Consider the following 23,867-nt stretch of genomic DNA (forward strand, 5'->3'; position numbering starts at 1 on the left):
TCTAAACTCGAGAAACATGTGACATGCTGCATAACTGAAAAGAACAACAAAAACATCTGTTGTCATTAACCTTTAACCTTAAGGCATGAAACATGCAATCTCTGTCAATACAAGAGAAAATAAGGACCATTGTTACCATTGCTTATACAAAGGAACATATGTAATTGAAAAGTTTTGAAAAGCACCTTCATTTCCTCATTGTGGGGTTGCAAACAAACTGTGGCATATGAAATTTAAAAATGGGTCGCAAAAAATAAGATTAAATTCTTAAATTGTTAATTTATCATTAAATTAAATGTTTGCCTCGGTTGCTGAAAAATTGAAATGGTTCTTAGATTTGCTGGATGCTGAGAGTCTAAATTATAAGTTATCTTTAATGAGGCACTTCTGAATTGTTAATAATAATATTCGGGCTGCATATTCATGTGTCAGCGGGAGGTAAATTCACAAGTCAGATCTGCTGTTTTTCCTCCAACTTTTTCATTCCGTCGGGGAAATAGTGAGGTCAAAGAAATGCAGGCTAGATGCTGGGCTGTCCTCACTCGTCACAGAATCTGGGGCTGTTCATCAGGGCCAATAGTTATGCAACAACAAAGATTACTTTTAAGAGAGGTTGAAACTGAAGAGAGTTCCTCTGGACTTCAGATCATCTCTTGAGCCATATCTGCTCTCACTGACTTTTATTTGAAATCAGAAACTGAAATCAACTTGAACATTGAGTTAGTTACTATATATACATGTCCGGAGGACCCTACAAGTTTGATTAAGCAATCATCAAAAATAAGAGGAAAATATATTATATATATTTTTTTAAATATTTTAAATATAAAGGAAAAATAAGACAATAGTTTTGGTTAAGGTATTTATCAAAATTATTTGGCAAAAAACAAAAACTACAGCTACAGGTTTTATTTTACTATATATGCAAACAAACAAACAAACAAAAACATTAGACTACAGCATAAAATGTATGACAAATGTATATATATATATATATATATATATATATATATATATATATATATATATATATATAATGTGTGTGTATATATACAGTACAGTCCAAAAGTTTGGAACCACTAAGATTTTTAATGTTTTTAAAAGAAGTTTCATCTGCTCACCAAGACTACATTTATTTAATTAAAAATACAGTAAAAACAGTAATATTGTGAAATATTATTACAATTTAAAATAACTGTGTACTATTTAAATATATTTGACAAAGTAATTTATTCCTGTGATGCAAAGCTGAATTTTCAGCATCATTACTCCAGTCTTCAGTGTCACATGATCCTTCAGAAATCATTCTAATATGCTGATTTGCTGCTCAATAAACATTTATGATTATTTTCAATGTTGAAAACAGTTGTGTACTTTTTTTTTCAGTAATGATGCTGAAAATTCAGCTTTGCCATCACAGGAATAAATTACTGTTATATATGTGTGTATATATATATATATATATGTGTGTATGTGTATGTGTGTGTGTGTGTATATATATATATATAAAATATTTATTTATGGGGCCGTTCTACAGAATTGGGGCAAAGTCAGAGTTGGAAACATCTTGGAAAAAAATGTCTTTTTCCACAAATTCTGTATGTATGCATATTGTATACTATCCATGGCACACATTTCTAGTAATTGTGCAGTTAATTCTCATATTGTATTTTCAGAAAGTTTTAGATTATTTTTCCTCTAGGTTATATTGACCTATTAACATTTTATTTACATTAACGTCGTAAAAGTAGTTTTTGCTATTAAAAAAAAAAAAAAAAGTTTTCGCAGGTAAATCAATAACAATTACAATTTTAACAATATTTCAAGTGTAATTTATGAGATTTTTTTTTGTAAATTGAATCCATTTTTTTTTTTTTTTTGTAAAAGGCATAAAGTTAATTATACTGATTTTCAAAGTTAAAGATTCATTAGTTTGAATATACATTGAACCAAACACTATTCAATATACTTTATTTTTGACAAAACATCCCATGTTTCGGTCGTGACTGCACATTTTGGCAGCATCACAACACAATTTTAATTTGCACACTAAAACACTACTAAAACAATAAAATACAATGATTTGCAGAACTGTACTAAAATTTAGTTTATTTCCCCAAAATAAATGGTCATGTGTTCCCTTTTGTCACTACCAAAACAATGATGACGTGTTTCGGTCGTGACAATTTAAGATACTTCTGAGCCTATAGCGCAAAGATGCTAATCAGCATGCGGTTACCACAGTTCTGAACAGTTCTGAACACAGAAAACAAACTAAATTTGATCAAATAACACTCAAAAAATGATGTCACTACCAAAACGTGACAATTTTAGATTCTTTTGAGCCTAGCTTAGAGATGATAATCAGCATATGGTTACCTAGCACAGCTCTGAACAGCTGTACACACATATAAACTAAATTTAATGGAATAACACCCAAAAAAGTTTGCTTAATTGCAGGAAAAAGGTGTTTGGTAGTGACGTTCCTTAAAGTTACACAGATTTTCAGACTTTTGAATGCAGTAAATGATGATTTTATATATATTAAGCTTACTGATATTTTAAATATTATTGTGGGATTCAGTAGATAATAGAAGGATCTTTGTAAACATCTAAAATTTGAATAGTTAAATGCTTTTTAAATGTGTTTTTTGGTTGTGGGACAGCAGTTTGCACCAATTCTGTAGAATGGCCCATATATATATATATATATATATATACAGTGGTGGTCAGAATTATTGGCACCCTTGGTAAATATGATCAAAGATGACTGTAAAAATAAATCTGCATTGTTTATCCTTTTGATCTTTAATTCATAAAATTAGCAAAAGTCTATCCTTTCATTGAAGAAAAAGAAATTGAAAGTGGGGGGCTCACTCCAATCAGTTCACTCCACTCATTTTCTTTAGGGTTCAGGTGAGGGGACTGGGATGGTCATGGCAGAAGCTTCATTTTGTGCTCAGTGACACATGTTTGTGTTGATTTTGTTTGTTTTGGATCATTGTCCTGATGGAAGATCCAACCACAGCCCATTATAAGATTTCTAGCAGAAGCGGCCAGGTTTTGATTTTTTATCTGTTGGTATTTGATAGAATCTATGATACCATGAATCTGAACAAGATGTCCAGGACCTCCAATACAAAAATAGGCCCACAACATTAAATATCCAGCAGTATATTTAACCGTGGACATGGGGTACTTTTTATCCATGTGTGCACCAAATCCATCTGGTGGGTTTGCTGCCAAAAAGCTCTTTTTTTTTAGTTTCATCTGACCATAGAAGCCGGTCCCGTTTGAAGTTCCAGTCTTGACCGACAACTGAATATGCTGGAGATTGTTTCTGGATGAGAGCAGATGATTTTTCTTGAAACCCTCCTGAACAACTTGAGGTGGGGATGTAGGTGATAATTGATAATTTTTTTTAGGCTTTCTGAGACTCAAGACTCAACTAATCTCTGCAGTTCTCCAGCTGTGATCCTTGGAGAGTCTTTGTCCACTCAAACTTTCCTCCTCACTGTGCATTAGGATGATTTAGACACACGTCCTCTTCCAGGCAGATTTGTAACATCTGTAGTTTATTGGAACTTCTCAATTATTGCCCTGATAGTGGAAATGGGGATTTTCAATGCTTTAGCTATTTTCTTACAGCCACTTTCTATTTTGTGAAGCTCGACAATCTTTTGCTGCACATCAGAACTATATTGTTGTTTGGTTTTACTCATTGTGATGAATGATTATTTGGCCTTTGTGTTTCCTCATGTTTATTCTCCTGTATAAAGTCTCGGCTGGACAATTTCATGTTCATGATCACCCTGGTGTGCTAAAAAAAAAAAAAAAAAAACGTAAATATGAATGGGAATATACTTCAGAGATATTTTACTCATAAAATATTCTAGGGGTGCCAATAATTGTGGCCAAAGTGTTTTGGAGAAAAACATATAAACACAGCCCAAAAAGTGTCCCAATCAACCTGAATTCACCCCTATATTTCAAGTTATATATGCTGTTAGTAGCATTAGTTTAAATTCAAAGTGTTAGGAATGTCAACAAAATTTTATTCATTTTTATTTTTAATAATGAATAAATAATGACTCATTAAAGGTGCAATATGTAAGATTTTCTGTCCGCTAGAGGCCTATTCAAAACAAAGGCGTAGCTTAATGACGGCAAGTTTGAGCGCAGAATCTTGGGACATGTGGTGTTCACATCACAGCCCGTGGAAACAATCGGGATAGGACTCAGGAAGAAATCATGTTCATGGTTATTAACGTTAGGGTTAATGTAATATGTATAATGTATATGAAGCAGTGCAGAGTGTTGTGGAAACTGAACAAGGCCGCTGGAGCGATTGCGCAACACGCCGCGAGCAGCAGAACTTTTATTCTGCCACAGTCGCAGTCGCCGCTTCCGCTTTTCCGGTTATGGGTATGAGGTAACGCAGCTCTGTTTATCAGATACATTTGAGTGTGTTGAAAATGATGTTATAATGTTACTCTGTGTGTTCGCTCAATGGCTGCTGTGAGACACTGTTGCACACTGCAGTAAGATAGATCGATATTAGAATATCATATTAAATTCTGGATAGCTTGTATTGACAAATGGCATGCAATTCATTTTAAAACATATTGTATAATGAAGAAAATTCTGTATTACTGTTAGTAATAAAGCAGCATCTGATTATGCTATGTTAGCTACTTCACAAAATAGTTGTATTCTCGGAGGCGTGGTAAAGCATGGTACTCGCAAAAATAAATAAATAAAATCAAGAAAAAAATTGATTTAAACAATAAGACTAAACATGTTGAGCTATATAGCTATAAACGTAACCAAACAGTTGTTTGTAAAAACATGTAATATATTAAAGCGTCTTTGGTGTTTCCATGGTTTCTACTAAATAAAACCGGAAACCGAGGGTAACGCGGGTATGACCCAATTGACAGGCGACTCCTCACACATCCCAGAGCCTTGATTAAAATTGCAGTTTTCTCACGATTTACAAGTAGTTGGAAACATTTGGGATATTATAAGTACTCAAGTGAACAAAATATATAACACCGGCCTGGTGGTTTTTGGACATTTTACTGCAAAAATCTTACATATTGCACCTTTAATGTCCATTATCATAAAGCATTACTAATGAGTAACTAAAAAAAAGTGGTTCACTCATAATATTACACAAAACACAAGCAATTTGCAAAAACTAAATTAAGAAGCTTAAATATACATTAAAAATCCATCAACAGTGTTTGTGTACTTGGAAGAAAGGCAGTGGAAGTATCTGGATAGCTTGACATGTGTCTGATGTGTACTCCATAATAGCACGAGTTACAGTACATGAAGACTGCTCTCTTCTCACCCAATCAATGAAGACCTTGTGAAGAGCCCATAAAGCCTTTTCTTAATGTGGAGCGACAGCTTAAGTCTTAAAGCAATTTAATCCTCTATGACAGCCTTTGATTGGTACATTCACTATAGCTACTGACTAGTTGTGATGGAGAACTATGGCTGATAGATTTAATTTACACTCGGTTTGACAGCAACGCCATTTAAAATGCTGCGAGGAATAAGTCTTTCCTAGATTCTAATATATTCACACTAGGAGAGAGTTCCAACTTTCACTTCAACCTCACTTGTGTGCCTTAACAATACACAAGTGCAAAGGGAAAAGCCCTCAGTCATAGATGCGTCCTTGCTCTCGCTGAGGAAATAGCGCTTGGCCCGTTGATAGAGATTATAATACTAAACATGAAATTGTCTTACATAACACATTGTAGTTTCACTACAGATGATTTAGTGTCCATCCAGAGAGGAGCAGCTCTTGCGTAAGCGGCTCTGACCTCATGAGATTTACCCATCAGCCCTCATTGCTGAAGCAAAGGTATCCCCTGGGATTAGCGCTGGTTCTCTAACCCGCAGCGAGACACTTTCACTGCGTAGGCATTAAAGCCCTGACAACACACACCAACCTCTGAAATCAGTTACATGATATTAGGAGGCGGGACCATGTACTTCCTGTGGCGCCAAAGAAGTTAATTGTTCCTTGCGAGCAAAAGCTAAGTGTGGATGGCCTGGAAAGGGAAAAGCATTTGGGAGTAAAGATACAACGCTTCTTGCATTTGTCAGAATGAGAACATTTTAGCAATAATACATTTTCAAATATGTTAGATATGTGGGAGTGAAATAAAAGTATTTTTCCATATTGTGAGTGATAAAGTAAGAGACTTTTTATTTTATATATATAAAGCACTCATTTTTTAAACAAAATAAATAACTATTCTGCAAATTATTACACTTTTTTTTTTTTTTTTTTTTTACTTTTAATGTAGGCAGATCACCCTGCCAAATGTATATGCACATGGTTCTCAGCCTTTTTGACTGGAAGGCCCCCCATTGTCTGACAATTTTCAAAGGCCCATCCATATATGGTAAGATATTTTCTCCAGTATTTCTGTTTTGTTTTTATGGCAAAGCTGCTTGTTTTTCTTTCTTTCTTTTTTTATAAACTGTGAAACAAACAGAAACAATAAAAAAAGAAATAGGTCTTCTTAATTTTATGTATTTTTTAATATATTTAATATATATTTTTCTATATTTTAATTTTTAATCATAAAATTAAAGGTGCTCTAAGTAATCCTGGGTTTGGTAACTTCCTGTTGACATTCGAAGTGTTGTCAAACAAAACAGAGGCTAGCTAGACCCTCCCTCCTCCTCCTCCTCCCCCTCCCCTCCGTTCTTCCTGAAACAGTCATGAACGCGCATTTAAAATCATTCTTGTCGGTTATTGGCTGGAGCATGTTTGTTATGATTCGTGGTCCGGACTGCACCAGTTTGTTTTTATTGCCATTTTCGGAGCTTGTGGCGACTACAGAGACCGCGTTTTTTTACAGTGTGTTCAGAGGACAGGCAGCCATCGGATAGTGAGGAGATGTTTGCTGTATGTGATAAAAAATGTTTTGGCCTAAAAATGCGTGACATCACTTAGAGCACCTTTAATATTAAAGTCAAGAAAAAAACAAGAAAAAAAATGTAGGGCAGGGCTTGATTTTGCCCATTGAGAATAGAGTGGTTCTCATGGTGACTTTAATTGTATTAATAATAGTAATAATAATAGTAGTAATAATAATAATAATAATGTTAATATGAATCCTGCAGCCCCCTTGGAAGTTTTCTGTGGCCCTCTAGTGGATCCTGGCACCTTAAGGTGCGTTCACGCGGCCTCATAATTCCTGTAGTTACGAGATTCTAGCTTGTAAAAAGCGTTCACGTCCTCGTAGAGCTCGTAGTTACAGCTTGTAAGCTGGGAGTTTTCTGAAAGCTCCCAGATGTACCACGTGGCCGCTGTACCACCTGACCGCTGTAGATTCATTTAGGCGTTGATAGTGGTGCCATGGAAACGCATAATTCCCAGTCCAAGGACAAAAAGGACGTGAACAGCTCCGAATATAAGGTCACGTGTTGTCATTTCAAGATTCCGGTAACTACGAGGTGACGTGAATGCAGCTTTATTTGGGAACCACTGATATATGCAAAACAACCAATCATATGCTTGTTCATTTACTTAAATTTGTTGACATGCTTTTTACCATTTTACTAAATAAAATAATAATAATAATAAAAAAAAAAAAAAAAAATCAGATCAAAAACCATCTTCAGGGGTAATACAAATAAATAATTATGAATTAAAAGGGGAAATTAATTTTTAATTTTAAGCAATCAAAAATTATCAAAAAAAGTCATTTTCTTGTTTTACAATGAATCAAAGGGTGCGTTCACACTTGTCATGTTTGGTTCGATTAAAACGAACCCTGGTGCGATTTGCTCGGTTAGTGCGGTTCATTTGAACATATGGACCAACACGGACCAAAGACATGTAACCGAACCAAAAACAGGAAGACGAGACCCTAAAAAGGACAGAATCCTCACGCATGTCGGTTTTTCTTGTCATAGTCGCGAGTTTGCTCATCACGGTCATCAGACGCGCGTCTCCACGCAGCAGATCGTTTGTGTGTGTGACGGATGGATTCCCGCCGCTATTTTGATTACTTTACACATTTTATAAGCTCTTCACGAGTTCTCAGCTGGCCAAAATACCATCACATACATGCTACGCATACACAACGAGCGCATTTACCTCAGAAAACAGCATTGTTTTGGATGTTCGGTAAGTTGTGTGTCAAAATAGGCAATACGTCATAAAATCCGACCAATCACGTTGTGAATGTATCCCTATGCCTTAAGGTTCGGTATCTTTTGGTTCGGTGATACAATTGCCAATGTGAACGCTAACTGGACCAGGACTAAATGTTTTTTTTCTTCTTCTTTGGTCCGGACCAAATGAACCAAACGAACCGAACTACAAGTGTGAACGCACCCTAAAAGTAAATCGAGATGTTTGTGCCCTACATATGTGGCAGAACTATAGCCTATGATCTTGAACTAATGTCTCTGGAAATGGCTTTGACCATGTATTTTGTGGGAAAATGTAGCATAATTGATTGATTTTTTTTCAGTAAATACAAAATGTTGCGTTCATTGCAAAGAGTTAAAACATGGATGGCTAAGTTAGATGTGCAAGATATTTAATGCACAAAGCAGATTGTATTGGATTGCTGAAGTAAGCGACCCTAAAGAAATTTCTGACAAACTTAAATTACAATTTAAAGTTAATAAAGCAACATATTTATGAAACTGTATAGCCACTTAACCATGAACAAATGACAAAGTAAAAAACATCAGCAGGGATAATAAATATAAGTAATTCTGAATTAAAAGGGGAATTCTTTTTTAATTTTGAGCAAATCAATTTCTTTGTTTTCTTTAAAGTGCATATAGAAGTTAAATGACATGTTTGTGCCCATCTAAGCATATGCGATAAATATCTTGCACTAGTGACTCTGGAAATGGCTTTTTCCATGTATTTTGTGGGAAGCTGCAGCACAGTTGATTGATTTTTTTTTTTTTTCAGTAAAAAATATTATTGAAAATAAAAAATGTGTTCTTTGTGAACAGTTAAAACATGGATGGCTACGTTAGACGCACAAGATATTTAATGCACAAAGCAGTCTGTATTGCCATCTTGGATTGCTGAAAGCAGTAAGTGGCCCTGAAAAAGACTCAGAGCACAAGCAAAGTCTGTGTGAATCCTTCACACTCGAGTCACTGTAACAGGCTGGACAGCTTTCAATGCTCTTCAATGGGGATGCACCTGAGTCCCGTTTGGCACGGTCTGTCTGCTCCACCTCCTTTGGCTCAGAAGCTTCCGACTCCTCTGCACTTTCAAGCGCACGTCAAAAACCTCCTGTATGGCTTTCTTGAAACAGTGGAAATTGTAGTCGATAAGTCCTGCGTGAGCAAAGACAAGTGTAAATAGCCTGCGCTACGAAAAGTCGTTCGACCCATTCCCAAATTAGACCACTGCATAAATGCACACATAACAAGAGATGTCATTTAGCTTTGATCCAGAGAAACAAAAAAAAAAAAAAAAAAAAAAAAAATCAACATTTACTAACACCTACATCCAGCTATAATATGAAAGATAGCGTAAAACATTCAGTATCACATGACGGGTACCAACTGGTTTTATGAACTCACAAATGATTAAATATTCAGTTTGAACCAAAGACTTTAGATATGTAAAAATGGCGCACTCATATTACTATGAATGGGAGAAAGTGTAATGCACAATATGGCAATAAAAAAAAAAAAATTCTAAATAAAAGAGACAATTGCCAATTGGTAAAGTCATCGCATCACAGCAGCTGCTGTTAGAAGCTCTGGGTGTTAGTCAGTTTTCTGAGACACATGCTCATGATTGCATATGTGCAATGACTGGTCCAGGCTGAAAAATGCAGTTTTTTGTCATGAGCATTTGAGCATTTAGAAACAAAATTATTGTTGTCATATTAATTTTGTTGTCAGTTGTCATTCAAGAAAAATGGACCAGTTCTGGTGCGGTTTGAATGATATATGAACGCAACACGGACCAAAGACATGCTTGCCTTCTTCCCATAGTGCATCCTGGTGCCATGTGTTCTCCAGGTATGCGATGCACTCGGCCATTCACGTGATGTAAAAGAAAACACGATTCATTGGACCAGGCCACCTTCTTCCGTTGCTCCGTGGTCCAGTTCTGATGCTCATGTGTCCTCTTTTGGGGCTTTCGTTTGTGGACAGGGGTCAGCATGGGCACCCTGACTGGTCTGTGTCTGTGCAGCCCCATACACAACAAACTGTGATGCACTGTGTATTCTGACACCTTTCTATCAGAACCAGCATTAACTTCTTGAGCAATTTGAGCTACAGTAGCTCCTCTGTGGGATCGGACCACACGGGCCAGCCTTCACTTCCCACATACATAAGTGAGCCTTGGCCGCCCATGACCCTGTCGTTCCACCACGGTTCCTTCCTTGGACCACTTTTGATAGATACTGACCACTGCAGACCAGGAACATCCTACAAGAGCTGCAGTTTTGGAGATGCTCTGACCCAGTCGTCTAGCCATCACAATTTGGCCCTTGTCAAACTCACTCAAATCCTGATGCTTGCCCATTTTTCCTAATTCTAACACATCAACTTTGAGGACAAAATGTTCACTTGCTGCCTAATATATCACACCCACTAAAAGGTGCTGTGATGAAGAGATAATCAGTGTTATTCATTTCACCTGCCAGTGCTCATAATGTCATGCCTGATCGGTGTAGATCTGATGTGCCGCAAAAGATTGTTGTGCTTCACAAAATAGAAAGTTAAATTTACAGCTTTTGGAAGTGAAAAATAAGTCATTGTATAATTTACAGTGAAAAACAGTAAATTGACATTCCCACAATTCCCTGCGTGATGCTTCACATTTGATTAATTTTCGTTGAAATAACTGTTTCTTCTTAGTTTTTTCCAATCAGTTATGTACATTAGGGTTTTGTTACATCTAATGTTGTTAAATTATTGTTTATTGTATTTTTAAAATTTCATGTGTGTGTGCTCATGATGGTGTTTAGTGTGTGTGAATGACACTGTGTGCAGCTTCTATATATTAGTATTGTCCTTCTTAGCTTGTGGAAAAGCTGCTTGTGATGAGCTTTGATTCGTCATGTGACTCTCATCACCACTGTGTTTGGTGACTGTCAGTGTATTACAAAGATACAAACAGATATTAGTACTTCAATAGGTTGGTAAATTAACATTATATCAGTTAATACGAAATTAAAATCAGAAATACGTTTTTTTTTTTTACTGTAATTTTAACAGAATTTTAACCAATTTTTTTACGGTAAAGTTCTGGCAACCACAGCTGCCATTTTTTACTGTATATTTTACTTTTTTTTTTTTTTTACAGTGTAGCTAAAACATTGAAATTTCCACCGTCAAGGCAATAATTAAGAAGTTCTAATCAACTAAAGACGTTACAAATCTGCCTGGAAGAGGATGTGTGTCTAAATCATGCGCGGTGATGAGGAGAGTTTGAGTGGCCAAAGACTCTCCAAGGATCACAGATGGAGAATTGCAGAGATTAGTTGAGTCTTGGGGTCAGAAAAAAAAAAAAAAAAAAATAAAAAAAAACAAAAAAAAAACAAACAGCACCTACATCCCCACATGCTGTTTGGGAGGGTTTAAAAGAAAATCCTCTGCTCTCATCCAAAAACAAACTCCAGCATATTCAGTTGTCAGACACGACTGGAACTTCAAATGGGACCAGCTTCTATGGTAAGATGAAACCACTTCTGCTAGAAATCCAATAATGGGCTGTAGTTGGATTTTCCATCAGGACAATGATCCAAAACAAACATCAAAACCAACACAAAAATGTGTCACTGAGCACAAAATGAAGCTTCTGCCATGACCATCCCAGTCGCCTGACCTGAACCCTAAAGAAAATGAGTGGAGTGAACTGAAGAGAGGAAGCACCAACATGGAGCTGGAATCTGAAGGATCTGGAGAGATTCTGCATGAAGGAATGGTCTCTGATCTCTTGTCATATTATCATGTTATAGGTGACGACTCAGAGCTGTTTTCTTGGCAAAAGGAGGTTGCAAAAAAGTATTGAATAAAAGGGTGCCAATAATAGTGGCCAATGTGTTTTGGAGAAAAACATTTTTCATAAAAAGATTTTACTTCAATGAAAGGTTAGATTTTTGTGATTTTTTTTTTTAATAAAAGTTCAAAAGGATTAACAATGCAGATTTATTTGCACAGGTTTCTTTGTTCATATTTACCAAGGGTGCCAATAATTTTACCATGACTGTATGTGTGTGTATGTATACATTTCTGCTACTATTTGTATAGAATAAACCTAACTATTTACACTTAATGCAAATAATTATTGCCGTTTTCACTTCTTAGTGTAAAATGACCGGTCAAAAATTAATCAGTACAGTTAAAGATCTATTAGCATGAATAAATAACTCCAATGTATATATTACTATGACTCTCTTTAAATGCTAAGTTAAGTCATCAAAGAAGTCAGTGCTGTAGGTTTCCTCTGAACAAATCCACGCCTACATAAGATGCCTTGTTTTCCCCACTGACTAATATGATTGCTCATGATACTCTCCCTAACCCCCTTAGTAATTCCTAGCATGAATATTTCAAACTTCATTAGCCTCCCAAGGATTCCACTAATTATCTCATTCTCTCATGTGAGTGCAGCTTACACCAGCAGGTTCTTTTTTGACTGATTTAAGACAAATCTACTGTAGCTGTAATTGCTAAAAACAGCTTTTAGTAAGCTTGTTGAATCTATATGTGCTGCATGAGAGAATGGTTAATAAACATATGACACATGCTAGTTTTCCTTTCAGCTAGGTCACATTTGATTACACTTAAAGAATGGATATTGGTAGAGCAGTAAAAAGAATAGCTATTGATAACTGGCAAGCGGGGCTTGTTTTCATTTTTTATTCTAGTGAGTATTTATATTATTTTAAAAGCCAGTTTGTGTTTGTGTTGGCTACCAAAAAAAAAAAAAAAAAAAAAAAAAAAAAATCACATTTCTGCCATCATTGCTCAGGAAATAAAATATTCAGAAAATATCAATTAAACACATCTTAACTGTTATTGGAGAATGCCACTACATGTGGCAACTCATCACAATGGGAATCTACTGTTTATTGACAATTTTTTTTTTTGTTTGGGGTTTTTTTTGCTTTAAATTGATCAAAGGTGACAGTTAAGACATTTATAATGTTACAAAATGTTTCTTGAGCACCAAATCAGCATATTTGAATGATTTATGACAGATCATGTGACACTGAAGACTGGAGTAATGGCTACTGAAAATTCAGCTTTGTCATCACAGGAATACATTATATCAAATGTATTAAAATAGAAAACAGTTATTTCAAATTGTAGTAGTATTTCACAATATTACATAAGAGACCTTAAAAAACATTAGAAATATTACAGACCCTAAACTTTTGAATGGTAGGGGAAACAATCATGAGAATTGAAACCTGCCAGTAAGCATCTGAACAGGCTTTTCAGTTACATTTAAACAGTAAATGATTATTCAACACAAAAAGTCATGACCCATCAAAACATTTTGAGGTAAAAGGGCTAAGAGGTTTGTGAACTAACTGACTGAAACCCACAAATAAAACCACTGCTAGAGAAAACATGCATTTTTATCTTTGGACTCAAAATCTCAATGTTACTGAGACTCAAAGAAGCCCTTGAGACTACTCCATGTGACAACCAGCTAAATGGTAAAAGGCAGACTTAAACAATAATATTACACCAAACATATTTCCTTGTTGTCCAGAAAGCTCACCTTTCCTCTCAAAACTCTCTTCCCTGAGGAAACACACCAGGGCAAGAAACTTGGTGACCTCTTTTAGGTACATGACCGTAGTGTTGTTCAAGTGGATTATGGCCATGGATTCTTTATCATATGGAGTTCCTGCCTCATCTCCAGTCAATCTATAAATGTAGAAAAAAAGAACAATTAAAAAAGAAAATAATAACCAAAAGCAAAACCACCTCTCATCATGTCTTCCTTGTGTTTGGCAGTTCCAGAGGACGGGCGGCTTCCATCAGGAAGACACTTTCCCAATTCAGCTAAAGAACAGACCGTATACAGTTGGAAAAAAAAAAAAAATGTATCTGTGTGGAACAGATGTTGATTCATATCATAATTATCAAAATGAACAGATGCCCTGTCATAATCCCCTGCTTTTATAACCAAACAAATGTATGCCATTATGCACGGATATTACAAATATATAAATATTTTCACACAAAAAAAAGCACAGAAAAGATGATGAACAAATTGAGTCAACATAATAAAGCGTGTAATTTGAAGCTTCCTGATACTGAGAGCACGGATCAAGGACGTGAACATGATGAATAGGAGACAAATAAGTAGCTTATTAATTTCAATGAGTAATAAACAAGGCTTGCGGAAATTAATTCCACAGCAGCTCGACTAATGTACATATAAGTCATGTTCTACAAATTAGCCCACGAGCAGGCATGCAAAAATGGGCTGAACTGAATATAACCATTATGTGGCTTAAAATCCATGCATGTCAGTTACCGACTAAGGCTAAAATTCGCAGGGTTAACAGTCCTGCCTGCTCCCCTACTCACGGGATAGTGCTGAGGTGGCCCATCTGCTCTCGCAAGCCACTGCAAACTGACAGCTGTGCGGCCCCGGGTCTGGCCTGTGTTCCTGTACCTACCCAGACCGCGGTGTCCCGTCAAATTACAGGATAAATAGGGTCAGTGGTGCTGGAGGTGCAACTCTCTGCCCTTACAATGTTTACAGCCAGTGTTTACATATCCCTGAGTTATGTGCTGCTAATCCACAAAAGATTAAATCATAGCCCTCAACAGCTATAGGGAAACGAGGCTGCTGCATGTAGAATGTTGTATTTTATTGTGTATTTTTAGATGTATGGCACAAAAGAATTATAGCGAGGTAAGGAGCAAGGCTTGCCGTTCTGCTTCTTGTCTATTGGATAAGAACGTGTCCCATAGCGCAATGTGACTGTGGAGGGAACTGTAAGGGATGGTGGGGAATCTTGGTTTCACTCACCCATAGATGCACGAGATGTCGATGACCACATCTATCATGTCACAACACAACTCGTAGGTCTGCATGTCCACCGGGCTGCTGTCGGTTGCTATGTAAATCTTACTAACCACATCAAAGAGAAAAGCCTTTTCAATCCCTGAATTCTGCAATGAGAGCACAGGATCGGGTTAGGGGTCAGCTGTTATTCTTAAGAAGAAATGCAGCGGAACAGGACATCATATCTAAGAACACTTTGAAGTGGAAATGAATTACGCAACCAAGTAATCAACTGCATTGCAAGTACTTTTGTTAGAAAATGCATCTAATTCTATAAAAGCTGTTGAAAGACTAGAATGCCTCTTCCCAAGTTAAAATGTGACTTTTTTGACTGATGTTTTTAAAAGCATCACACTAGGTTTTAAATTGCAGTTAAATATTTTAAATAAATTAAAAATTAAAATTAAATAATTAAAAAAAAAAAAAACATTTGAATATATAAGCTATATCATTCACATCATTCAAAAGAAAGATTTTTTTGGAAAGAAGTCTTTTATATTCACAAAGGCTGCATATTTTTGATCAAAAATACAGAAAAACAGTAATATTGTGAAATATTACAATTTTGTTGACTTTTCAGCATTATTACTCCAGTCTTCAGTGTCACATGATGCATCAGAAATCAGTGTAATGTGCTGATTTGGTGCTGTCACTTTTGATCAATTTAATGCATCCTTGCTGAATAAAAGTATTAACTTCTTTAAAAAAATTTAGTGACCCAAACTTTTTGACGACAGTCTATGTACAGTAAATACAATTATAAGTTAATAAATATATTCACGGTGTAGAGATCAAAGACATGAATCAATCTATCAAATCACACAATGCATAAAAAACAGATTAATATCACAATGCATTGAAAGGCAGATGGTTAAGAGATTTCAATCTCCATAATGTCAAATCTATAAATTGTTCAGCTATCATATTTGAATAGCAGTCTTTTTACTATGTCAATTTACCCTCTGCTGCCACCAGCTGGCTAACTGCTCAAGTATTTATCATTCTGCTAAATGTAATTGCTTTCCTGTTCAGCATAAAAATAAAACACAAGCATCATGAAATTATATCATGTCTGAAAGAGATCATAATAAATAATAATGGGTTTTATGATAATCATGTTTGTAGGAATATTTTTTCCATTACACAACTTCAAGTGGCAAATCACAGGGCAGTGCAAATGTACCCATGCTAATGGATGAATGTGACCATATATTGCACAACAAATAACAAATTATGCTTTCTGATTATGCGTCTATACTTGAAAATGATTAGCAAAAAACATCAAATACATAATTTCTTTTGACATGTTCTTGCATGATACTGAAACCACTTTGCAAGTTATAATTAGTGTATCGCTCTTTTAATTCTAAATAACACTTCCCATGTATTATCATTTACTGTACAACCTATGACATCATAATTGGTCAATTCTCGCTACCTCAGTTCATGCACAAAAAAATACAAATGAAAAAATATATATGAATTACTAGAAATTTCTGAGGTCTCACTCATCAGAGATTCACTTTGGTTATCAACGCTTGAAACCAAGATATTAAAACTAGTGAGGTGGACCACTAAAACATATTCAGCTACTCACAGATATGAAAATGTTAAGCAGATTCTCAAGGGTGGGAAGTTGAGGGATGAGTTTCTGCACAACTTTACTGAAGGCCTCAAAGATTGAATGATCATAGATGCTTGTCAAGTAGAAACTGAAAGAAATAATACATTTCACATAACAAATTCAACATCTGAAGACATTTTTGAAAATGCCACATAATATCTGAGCTGTTACAAATAAATAATACAAACCTTAAGTGTATTCTTTCTAAACCGGCATCGGCTAGATCATCATTGGCTCGTTTGTGTATATCCCTCTGTTTCTCAATCTTGTGGTCATCTGACAGCCCATCCACCTTGTGGATGAACACCTCAAAGTTGATGTCTGGATTGACCTTGTAGGCTCTTGTCACAGTGAGGTGAAGTCTACTCAATGCCTCCACATAATCATCCTATGCAGTAAGACATTATAGTGTGTTTTTTAGACAGAGAAATACACAGATATACAGACAGACAGACAGACAGAAAGACAGACACACCATTAGACCAACAGACAGACATACAGATAGACCGACAGAGAGAAAGACAGACAGACAGACTGGCCGACAGATAGACCAACAGACAGGCCGATAGACAGAGAGATAGACAGATAGATAAACAGACAGACCAACAGACATACCGACAGACAGACAAACAGATGACAGACAGACCAACATACAGATAGACCGACAGAGAGAAAGACAGACCGACAGATAGACTGGCCGACAGATAGACCAACAGACAGACAGACAGGCAAATAGAAAGAGAGATAGACAGATAGATAAACAGACAGACAGACCGACCGACAGACAGACAGACAAACAGATGAGAGTCAAACCGAGCGGCAGATAAACAGGCAGACAGACAGATGACAGACAGACATACCAACAGACAGACAGACAGACAGATAGATAAAATGACAGACAGACAGGCCGATAGATAGACAGACAGACAGACATACCGACAGACCTACCAACAGACATACCGACAGACAGACAAACAGATGACCGACCGTCAGACAGACCGGCCGATAGACAGATAGATAGATAGATAGATAGATAGATAGATAGATAGATAGATAGATAGATAGATAGATAGATAGATAGATAGATAGATAGATAGATAGATAGATAGATAGATAGATAGATAGATAGATAGATAGATAGACAGACAGACAGACAGGCCGATAGACAGATCGATAGATAGACAGACAGACATACCGACAGACAGGCTGATAGAGAGATAGACAGATCGATAGATAGACAGACAGACATACCGACAGACAGGCTGATAGACAGATAGATAGATAGACAGACAGACATACCGACAGACAGGCTGATAGAGAGATAGACAGATCGATAGATAGACAGACAGACATACCGACAGACAGGCTGATAGACAGATAGATAGATAGACAGACAGACATACCGACAGACAGGCTGATAGAGAGATAGACAGATCGATAGATAGACAGACAGACATACCGACAGACATGCTGATAGACAGATAGACAGAGAGATAGACAGACATAGCGGCCGACAGACAGACAGACTGACTAATAGCCATTTCACCTGAGAGTCTATGACAAAGATGAGGGCCCCTGTGCCACGAAATATCATCTCATAGTCGAATGTGGGGTCGAAGAAATCAATCTGACCAGGAAAGTCCCAGATTTGGAAGCTGACAAAGGAACTGTTGGAAACATCTTCTCGACAAATCTTATTGGTGCTCTCCAGAAAGAGAGTCTCGTTGGGTGACATCTTGTGAAATACAACTTTCTGAATGGAAGACTTGCCACTTCGCCTCAGGCCCATGAGCAGGATCCGAGGTTTCACCTCACTGCTGAACGGATCACTGAACCCCAGCACTGTAAAACAGCCGAACACAGAAACACTGCATGAGAATATTCATCTTTTAATGAATAAATGGTAAACCAAAAGCAGAATTCAAACAACTAAACTGAGACAAAATGAAATGCTAGTGACACAAGCTACACTACAACTTAAACTAATGTTCAAAATGTCAGTTTCCTCAAAAATATTAAACAGCACAACTGTTAATTGATGTTATGTTAATTGAGCACCAAAGGATTTGAGGGGCAAATATCATATATTATATATATATTATATATGATATTTGCCCCTCAACTCCTTTGGTGCTCAATTAACATAACATCAATTAACAGTTGTGCTGTTTAATATATATATATATATATATATATATATATATATATATATATATATATATATATATATATATATATATAAACACTATAAAATGTCTAAGATAGATAGTTTCAGACTCTCTGGCTGTCTTGCATATTTTTCAGGTGGTTGGTAACCACTGGTAACCTGACTTTCAAGAGAGTTGACAGTGAGGACAGTAACATTATGCCCTTGAGGACAGATGACAACGCTGCACAATAACACCTGATTAACAAGCTGTCATCAGCCAACAAAGGTTATTATCTACTTCAGTCAGAAGGTATGCTGCAGATTTGTACTAAACAGTTATGTTTAGATGAGGTAACTCCCCTGAAGAGAAAATGTATGTATTCAAAATAATAATAATAATAACTAGTCCAAAATGAAAGTACACCTAATTTTTAATGATGTTTTATTAAAGTTCGGGAGGAACACGTTCAAATGATCTATCCAATCAGCATGAGAGGAGACTGTATATATGAGCATGAGAGGAGACTGGCTATGTATATACTCCTGACAGGAATATATACATAGCCCACTCACATATGTTCCTCGACAGTCTCCTCACACTTGCCTGGTTACTATCCTAACCAGAGATATGGGGGGAGTACTCTGGGTTCGGGCCAAAATACCAAGCTCGGAGCCCTCTCCTCAGACAGCACGGCAAATACGCATACTACTCTGATTATATGTAAGTGTGAACTCATGAAATAGAAGAAGAGCTGCACGTGGACTCTTCTTAACGAAAAAGATCTGACTGAAAATAATTGCAACCAGCTCTAATTTCTACACAACCCTGAAAAACCATATGACAGAGCATTTTGACATGAAACATCTTATAGAAAGGTTAAAGGTGCCGTAGAACGTCTTTTCAAAAGATGTAATATAAGTCTAAGGTGTCCCCTGAATGTGTCTGTGAAGTTTCAGCTCAAAATACCCCATAGATCTTTTTTAACTGCCTATTTTGGGGCATCATTAACTATGCACCGATTCAGACTGTGCAGCCCCTTTAAATCTCTTTCTCCCTGTCCTCCCAAGCTCTCGACTTTAAGTGCAGTTATACAGTGCATAAACAAAGTTCATACAGCTAATATAACCCTCAAATGGATCTTTACAAGATGTTCGTCATTCATGCTGCATGCATGGATCAGATCATGTGAGTATAGTTTTTATTTGGATGTTTCCATTTGATTCTGAATGAGTTTGAGGCTATATGCTCTGTGGCTAACGGCTAATGCTACACTGTTGGAGAGATTTACAAAGAATGAAGTTGTGTTTATGAATTATACAGACTGCAAGTGTTTAAAAATGAAAATAGCGACGGCTCTTGTCTCCGTGAATACAGTAATAACGATGGTAACTTTAACCACATTTAACAGTACATTAGCAACATGCTAACGAAACATTTAGAAAGACAATTTGCAAATATCACTAAAAATATCATGATATCATGGATCATGTCAGTTATTATTGCTCCATCTGCCATTTTTCGCTGTTGTTCTTGCTTGCTTACCTAGTCTGAAGATTCAGTTGTGCACAGATCCAGATGTTAATACTGGCTGCCCTTGTCTAATGCCTTGAACAGCTGGCATATGCAAATATTGGGGTCATACATTTTAATGATCCCGACTGTTACGTAACCGTTGGTGTTATGTTGAGATTCGCCTGTTTTCCGGAGGTCTATAACAATGGAGTTTGAAACTCAATGTATGTCTTTTCCATGTACTGAACTCTTGTTATTCAACTATGCCGAGGTAAATTCAATTTTTGATTCTAGGGCACCTTTAAAGGTGGCATTAGAATAATTGTCATTTTTTCCATTTATTTTCAAAAAAAGAGTTTCATTCTGCATCATTGCACATACTTCAACATCTAAAAGAGGCATGAACATTGCCACAAACTGCCGCTAACAACATCAGCTGGGGACAAATTCATACACTCTCAATTATGTAGCCAAGAAGTGAAAAGAGAAATGGCATACTAATCCCATCAGTTTAAATCATATTAGCAGGATGACTGGTAGAGGGCATGAGTGTGGAGTTGTGGGCACAGCCTACACTGGCATTCCACTCCTTCATATCACATGCTGCAGCTGATTTGATGACTGTGACCTTGCTAGCTCTCAGCTGAGGAATGTCAACTGCATTTGGTGAGACTGAGGGACACTTCTAGTCTCAAAATACAGCCTGCAGTATTTATCGAAGTGTCTAACTGGGGCACCACATAGTGAGGAGTAGCAGTGTGTTTGTTAAGTTGGTAAGCAACTAAGTGTAAAAAAGCAAGGGGAGGAAATCTTCAGCTCACTAAGCTGACAATCATAGTTTACATCTAAAATTGTGTAGAAACAATGGAATAAGCAGAGCCATAAGAAATGCTTAACTTAAAAATCTAACTGCTTTCTAAGAAATCCTGTCACTAGTTAATTTATACCATGGTCTGTCCAAGTGCTTCATTCTGATTGGCTGGAAGGTGTGCAATAAAACCGTTTAATGCACAGGTAGTTTCAAGTCATTCAGAGATTGCGCAAACACAGAAACGCCACGCACACATTGTTTTCAATGCTGCCCCACGAGTTTTATTAATAAACTAACTTCGCTACTGAATCACTACATTATACTACGCATCAAGGAGGTTGTATCATCGATGTTTTTGAAGTAATTAAACTCACAGCTTCATTGCTTGTAGAGAGAAGCAAAGTACCAACTGATGGGAAGCTTACATTTTTGGTGTTAATATACAACTTGGTCTATTTAAGTAATAATATTATTGTTTTGGTGAAAGTGCGTTTCTCGGATCATAAAAATGCGAGCCCCCTATGAATATGAAATGCCCTCCATTCTGTATGTTCTGATTGCGGCCTTGATGTGTCTCCCTCATCCACTTGCGATCCAATCAACCAAAACACATAAACTTACAGCTTCATTGCTAGTAGAGAGACGCAAAGAACCACCCGACGGGAAGCTTACATAAAGGTCAAACAGCCAAACTGATCAGAAAATACTTCAAAGTCACAAATCCATACACATGCTCATATAGGTGAACGTGATTTCACCAAGTACAACATGTTCCTGATCCTGGAACAACATTCCAATCAACCAATCAGATTTGAGGGACAAGTTTACCATTTATGTCAAGTTTATGTTTACAACCTGGTTTAGGCGCTTCCACAACAGTGTTATTCAACTATCATTTCCCTCTGATTTTAGGGATAAGTTATGGGTAGGGTTAGGTTTAGGGGTTGGGAAAAGGTTAGGACTAAATTTTTGGATAGGGATGTTGTTCCAGGATCAACAAAATATGTTGATCCAGGAACATGTCTTACTTGGCAAAATCACAGTGACCTGCTTATATAACAGATAATCTAGATGGTCTTTAAATAAATCCAGGTGAGACAAGAAATGTGTGCACTCATTAATAAACCTCTTGTAAATATTTACCATGGTATTTATACCAATTTCTAAAGTACCACAGTTACTGCAGTTTGTTGCTACTTACAAACCCATATTTGTTGTTTCAAGTAGCTACATTTTGTATGATACAGGTGGCTAATGCCAAATCACCAGTTTTATTTTATCAACACAACCCTTTTTTAATAAATTTCTCATAAATATTTACCATGGTAAACAGTTTTAACCAAAACACAAGTTATCAGCTTTTAAAATCATAATAAATGGGATCTCAAATAGAGTAAGCAGCTTACAAAAAAATTGATTGAATATAATTTTTTTATTTATTTATTTTTTTTAATAATATCAAGTTACCGCAGTTTATTAATAAATCCCTGCTAAATATTTCCCAACCAAAGTTTCCACCAAAACGCCGTAGATACTAAAAATATTGTTGGCACTCTCAAAACCATAACAAATTGAAATATGATCTCAAACAGTGTAAGAGAATATTTAAGTAGCCTATTTACTCTTTAATATCATTCATTATTTTGGTGGCTAATATCAAGTTACCACTTTTTTGTAACTTGTAGTAACAAATTAACTGTTGTATTTTAAGAGGTAAACCATGGTCATTTTTTTGTACACATTGCGCCGGTTTAGAAACATGTAAAATATACATGAGCCCTTATTTATGATGTGCTACATTAAAACTATCCCTAACCTCCTTCATCACAGTCGCAGTCTCCGTCCCCGTCAGTGAATGTGTCGAAATCATCATCGTCGTCATAATAGTCGAACGACAGCGCTTCGTTTTCTCCGTCCACTTCAATGTAGTTCCGTTCGCTTGTCATTCTCCGAGTTTAAGAAATTTAATCTGAGGAGACAGCCAAACTTTTCCACATTGTCACCTGATATGGCCAAGCCATGGTGAACTTTCACCTTCCCCCCTCTCACACACTCAAAGCAGCCCGCCTGCGCGAGGAATCACAGCACACTGAGACTATTCATCACCATCACCACAGAATGAAGAGCTGCAGTGCTGAAGAACTTTGACAGAGAAGAGTGAGAGGACGCCTCCCGTCCCTTCCCCAAACAAACAGGCTATGCATGGACTCCAACGATGGCTGAGGATCTCGGGAGATGTAGTTTAAAAGGGTTAGTTCACCCAAAAATGAAAATTCGGTCATTTATTAGGCCTACTTACCCTTATGCCGTTCCACACCCGTAAGACCTTCGTTCATCTTCGGAACACAAATTAAGATATTTTTGTTGAAATCTGATGGCTCCGTGAGGCCTTCATAGGGAGCGATGACATTTCGTCTCTCAAGATCCATAAAGGTACTAAAAACATATTTAAATCGGTTCATGTGAGTATAGTGGTTCAATATTAATATTAGCTATAAAGCCACGAGAATATTTTGGGTGGCCAATTTCAAAACACTGCTTCAGGAAGTTTCGGATCATTACGAATCAGTTGTTCGGAGCGCCAAAGTCACGTGATTTCAGCCGTTGGCAGTTTGACACGCGATCTGAATCATGATTCGATACACTGATTCAAAACGCTTCCGAAGCTTCATGAAGCAGTGTTTTGAAATTGGCCATCACTAAATA

General features: G+C 36.6%; 1 protein-coding gene across 2 annotated transcripts; it reads right to left on the bottom strand.

Annotated features, from left to right (window-relative positions):
* Positions 1-1,994: 1,994 nt before the first annotated feature.
* Positions 1,995-23,530, bottom strand: rragd (ras-related GTP binding D). Of its 2 annotated transcripts, XM_067368284.1 has the most exons (9): positions 23,461-23,530; positions 22,978-23,130; positions 18,235-18,530; positions 16,877-17,076; positions 16,662-16,776; positions 15,029-15,171; positions 13,763-13,911; positions 9,206-9,342; positions 1,995-3,820 (listed from the first exon to the last, which is right to left on the bottom strand). In XM_067368284.1, exons 2-9 carry the CDS (start codon positions 23,105-23,107, stop codon positions 3,719-3,721), a joined length of 1,272 nt encoding a protein of 423 aa, XP_067224385.1. In that variant the 5' UTR covers positions 23,108-23,130; positions 23,461-23,530; the 3' UTR covers positions 1,995-3,718. The 2 variants fall into 2 exon arrangements, with proteins under 2 accessions (XP_067224385.1, XP_067224384.1); XM_067368283.1 differs by lacking the exon at positions 23,461-23,530 and having other exon boundaries at positions 22,978-23,311.
* Between the last annotated feature and the right edge of the window lie 337 nt (positions 23,531-23,867).

The sequence above is a fragment of the Chanodichthys erythropterus genome, chromosome 18 (assembly GCF_024489055.1).
Source record: "Chanodichthys erythropterus isolate Z2021 chromosome 18, ASM2448905v1, whole genome shotgun sequence".
Taxonomy (NCBI): domain Eukaryota; kingdom Metazoa; phylum Chordata; class Actinopteri; order Cypriniformes; family Xenocyprididae; genus Chanodichthys; species Chanodichthys erythropterus.